This window comes from Arachis ipaensis, chromosome B07 (assembly GCF_000816755.2).
Source record: "Arachis ipaensis cultivar K30076 chromosome B07, Araip1.1, whole genome shotgun sequence".
Taxonomy (NCBI): domain Eukaryota; kingdom Viridiplantae; phylum Streptophyta; class Magnoliopsida; order Fabales; family Fabaceae; genus Arachis; species Arachis ipaensis.
The window spans coordinates 24,436,439-24,441,553 of record NC_029791.2 but is presented as its reverse complement, the minus strand read 5'-3'; the positions used below and the strand labels follow the sequence as shown (position 1 = coordinate 24,441,553).

The 5,115-nt window shown below is 39.7% G+C and overlaps 1 protein-coding gene across 1 annotated transcript; it reads right to left on the bottom strand.

Moving 5' to 3' along the window:
* LOC107607012 (protein FAR1-RELATED SEQUENCE 5-like) lies at positions 1,551-2,597 on the bottom strand. The gene is made up of 2 exons (XM_016309004.1): positions 2,493-2,597; positions 1,551-2,318 (listed from the first exon to the last, which is right to left on the bottom strand). The coding sequence occupies exons 1-2, from the start codon at positions 2,595-2,597 to the stop codon at positions 1,551-1,553; spliced, it is 873 nt and encodes a 290-aa protein (XP_016164490.1).

The following is a 5,115-nucleotide window of genomic DNA, read 5'->3' as shown; positions in this document are numbered from 1 at the left end:
AATGGATGGTGGTTAACATCAGGAGGAGAAAAGCTCAATCTTGCTTCGTTTCTCACATTGTTGGGGTAAGAGTTATGAGTGGGGTGACTTTGTGATGCAAAGGATTTGACACGTAACCCTAATTCCGCTATAACTCATGTTTTATTTATGGTTTAGGGTATATGTCCCCCATAATGCCCTTCGTTTTGAACACCTTGGGCTTTTTATGCCCCCATAGACTATGCTTTTTTAAATACTATGTACTAACATTGAACCTAAATATTTTGTGTTGCATGCAAGGACATACTATGTACTAACGTTGAACCTAATGTTAATACACATGCACAATTTAGCAGTGCTTTCTTTTTATTCTATGTGTGTGGCGACGGATTCTGATGTCGAACACGTAAACTGCAAATTCATCTCCTTCTATTATGAACAAGTAATTCACGCATGCAAGGTAACCTTATAGCCCTAGCCGCTATGTTCATACTAACATAGGAGAACATAATTATTTCGTTCTAGCAAGAATAATGGTAACATGAAGTTACTCCACCCCCTAACACAAAGAAATGAGTGACGCACTTCTAGGCTAAACTCCTATGATACACACACCAACTGCTGCATCATTGTTTCCCCTCGTCTAGGAAGACACTTGGTGTGTTTTATCTAAGCTATACCTTCCCTAAACCCCAAGAATGTCATACTCTTCAAACCAAACTACAAAGCACGAAACAGAACAAATACAAGGAACACGTAAACCCTAAATTTTAACTGAAGCTTCAACCACACATGAGAAAGACACAAACCAAAGACTTCCGCACAAACAATCCTAACTCTATTTATCAATGGCTTGTCCTAGCCTAGTATGCATGTCATTCGGGGTATATTTTGGACAATAAAGGTGTTACACAACATATCGCTAAATAATTTATATTGTCCGACAAAGTATTGGATTTATAAACATCGTTACGTCGTTACAGAACATCACTATTGTAATTTAACGGCATCGCACAGGCCACAACATCCAACATTGCATCACCATTTAACTCATTTTTTATCTACATCAAGTTTCTCAATATTCTACAACAATTGATACTATTCTACAGCAACTCGTCTTACACCCTAAACCCACACAGATCAGACACACACAACACAAGTTGACCCCCCAGCACAAGTTAACGTGGTACTTGCATTACCCACACAGTTACCATTATCATTCAACGAAATTAAAAGGATCTTCATAGATCATAACTTATGCATATCTCCAGCCGAATGTCATTACCATATGTGGATTACCTAAAAACCTAAACAATTATCCCTAACGATGAATTACCTCTGCGAAGATTAGTTCAAGCAACTCCCTCTACATCAAAGTAGTCGTCACCTTCCTCTCCTGCTACCATGGTTTTGTAAGTCGTGCTGCCTCACAACTATTGATATTATCCCCAAATTGTAATTCATAACACTTTCGAGCATTGTATCCAGCCTTTTCACACAGTTGACACCTCTAAACACATAGAAATTACCCTTAGCCATGACAACTCTTCATCTACATCCTTTGACCTTTCTTACAACGGGTCTCGAACAGAAATCCTGTTGACTTCTTCAGTAACGCCTAACATTTGGCGATGTTTCTCCCACGGGGATAGTCGCTCCTTGGCTAATCTTGTTTTCACATCAAAGTAGTTGTCAAAGAACTGGCAGGACAAGTTCATCAATTCCCTACAATCCTCCAACATTGCCGTGTGCATGCTCATGTATGTTGCGTCTGGAATTTTCCCAACACATATTTTATCGTTGGTCGCACTTAGCTGCTTTGCCCTCTTTTTCCACCGATTAAGGATGAAATTTCTGGGGATAGTAGTCATATTCAAATACACCAGCACCCTAACCATGTGTACACAAGGCAGCCCGAACAAGTCCATGCGCTGACAAGAATAGCTGAATTCTTTATTTTCCTCAACCCATGCCATGGCCCATAATCTATGGTTGCAGTACATCGCAACCTCGAACAAAACACAAGTGCTCATCCTCTTGGTAGATACAACTCTGACATTGCTGGCTAGCATTAGCACCTCCCGAAACGGTTCAAAAACCTCTTTTGTATAAACCGTCACTGTGAGTTGCTCAATGGCTTTGAGTTTTATTTTTACTACAGGATCGTCGTATACAAACTTATAATCTGCTACCAATTCTCTTCTACTCATGAACTCAAGATAGTGTTGGAAGTTCTCCACAAACTCTCTCAGATTGTATCCATTATGTATAAATTTTCCTATATGCATATTCAACGCCTTGCACCTCGATGTTGTGTTCAGTTCTGTGAAGAATTTTCCCTAAATGTGTACATTAGACCATGAATGCTTCCTTGCATACATGTCAGCTATCCACAAATGGCTCTCTAACCCAAACTCTGCCATGCTATCCGTCTATATTCTCTCAAATTCGTCAACTTCTAGATTGCCCATCAAGCATGAACGGAATTTCCGAAGAAACCCAGGCCGTCCAACCTTAGCAGTGGCATTCCTTAACAAATGCCAGCTACACAACCTGTGATGTGCACCGGGAAAAACTGCACTAACCACACTCTTTATTGCAAGATCCCCGTCCGTCATGACGGATTTCGGCTATTTTTCTTTCATTGCCTCAAGAAATGACCGCAACAACCACACATAACTTTCTTCACTCTCGTTGCTCAAAATCACGCAACCAAACTCCAACCTCCTCATATAATGGTCCACACCTGAGAATATTACCAACGGCCATTTGTATTTGTTTTGACCGTACGTTGCATGAAATCTTAAGATATCCCTGAACACACTGTAGCCATAACGACTTGTACCATCGCACCAGAAGAGATTTTGAATCCTCTTGTCATCATCCAACAAATACTTCCAGAACATTCCACAATCAGTACTCCTTATACCTGACAAGAACTTTAACGCGGCCTCAGCATCTATTGCGCCCGCCCACTTTTTCTTCTCTATTGTGTTATAGATATCCTTTATCTCAAACTCAATAGTCTCGAATCCCCCAGATTGATGGGCAAAATCACAAAATATCGTCGGCACTCGCAAGCCAACTTTCCTCATCGAATTGATTTGGTGCAAATCATCTTCCTTGACTGATTTGTGTGACCACATCAGACCCCCTAAACCTCGCATCCAGCATGGCACGATTATGGTTATCACATAATTGTTCAACATACCATCACCCACTAGTATCATCAACATGCACTTTTATCCATGCTTCACACCCGCACCGTGTGATAGGTCGATGATCCATCTTCTTGTCTCCCCGCTGCATGTGTTTTCCCTCCCGCTCTCCTTCCCTCGAGCACACGAATATCTGTCAAATGATTTCACCTTTCGACCCCTGCTTTGTTCTGTGACCCACCTTCGACCTCCTCACTGAGAATTCCTTAATGCGACCCTATTCATTGTAGTAGTCATAAGCTGCCTGCAAATTTATGAACTCTGTCATCAGGATGTACTTCGCTGTCAGGGCTGAAAATTCAATTGCGTGAAACGACCCAATCCCATCAACAATCATCCCTGATTATTCTACTTCTATGTCTGCATCTGCTTCTAACAAATCCACTGCTTCTGTTTCCTCCATTGGAACGGTTTTGCCGCTCATCCCATCCTCCCCAACCTAAAACACACAACATAAACCATGGGTGACACCAATCAATGGGCTACATCAACATAAACCGGTCAATAAAAAATTATAAACTTCAAAATTGATCAACACACACACCTGCGGTGCATGGACTCGGTTGAAATTAGATGAAACCTCGTAGTTTCGTTCCGCAAACCCATTCGTCTGTCATAGTTCACATATCCCACTAAGTGAAACTTGGCATTATCAATCAGTAATACAAACACACAACTATATCATATACCTCCTAAAATAATCTTGTACATATGACGGATCCAACTACAATTCATTCATATGTAACAACCAACAACAATTTCAACACACATTTTAATAACTTCTAATTCCAATTCGTATGCATCCCTCTCTAAATGGCAACATCCAACATCAAAAACTTATAACTGTTGCAGCAGCATAAGAAAAATTACACACATCATACCGTCTGGACAAGGATTACAAATGAGTCCAAACCTACTCTTCCATTATTTTATCACTACACTCATCATATAAAGGTTTCACAGCTGAACACATTTCATTAATGGGGACAAAATTTTTTGTAAAATTTTTCTTCTTCCATTTTAATTTTAATCTTCACAACTTAAAAACAGCAATTTACCACATTAAATGCATAACAAAATCAAACATTTAAATTATGTATATTCGCACCCACATCGGACACCACAAACATTGCAACATTATATTTGCCGCCAATTCAGAGACATGGAAAAGACACGGTCCCCCAATTGAAACAAATTTCGGAAGCATACCTCCACTAACCTCCGGCAATATTATCGAACCGTAAATAACTCAACATAATTGACACAACGTACCTACGTCACAGGTTGCCCCATGTGGTCCATTGCCTCTCTTATAGTGAATCTCAACTCGACCAAATCCCGATCTATGCTTCCTGCGCCATTCAATCACTCGATCTCCTCCACCGTAAAGCGTCGTCTCCTTCTAGGTGGTTCAAACGAAGCTTCCCAGTGACCCTAATCCAACTTAACCCTACCGATTAATGGATTTTAGTGAGATTTCTTGTAATAAGAAATTCTCACCTCGTAAATACCTTTCTCTACTTTTCCAAAATTCTCCCCTAACCGTTACTCTTCTTTATTTGTGAACCAGTTCATGTGTTTTTTATTATTTTCGTTTACAACTTGGTCCTTCAAGATCTTGAAAATACTTTTTTCGTCAAAAAAAGCTCTATTGTCTATTTAGTATGATGAAAACTAAGGCATTCTTATTATAGTATAAAAATCATGTCTCTAAATTCATATATTGATCAGTAAATGAAAATGTCATTTAAACTTTTAAAGATTGGTTTGAAGCACATTGAGCACGCAAAAGACAGCCCTTTGAGCTCATTCTTCTAATTTCTAATACTAACCTAAACACGTCTCTTCTCTTCTTTCTTTGTCCCCGAATCAGGCTCTTACTTTCTCCTTCTCTCTCACTTCTCTCCACTATCTTCAC

Excerpts from the sequence above, each read along its gene's own strand:
- LOC107607012 (XM_016309004.1), bottom strand. The coding sequence starts at position 2,597 with ATGACGGACGGGGATCTTGCAATAAAGAGTGTGGTTAGTGCAGTTTTT. Across the intron at positions 2,319-2,492 it reads TAAGGAATGCCACTGCTAAG|GGAAAATTCTTCACAGAACT; the intron begins GTTGGACGGCCT and ends GTACACATTTAG.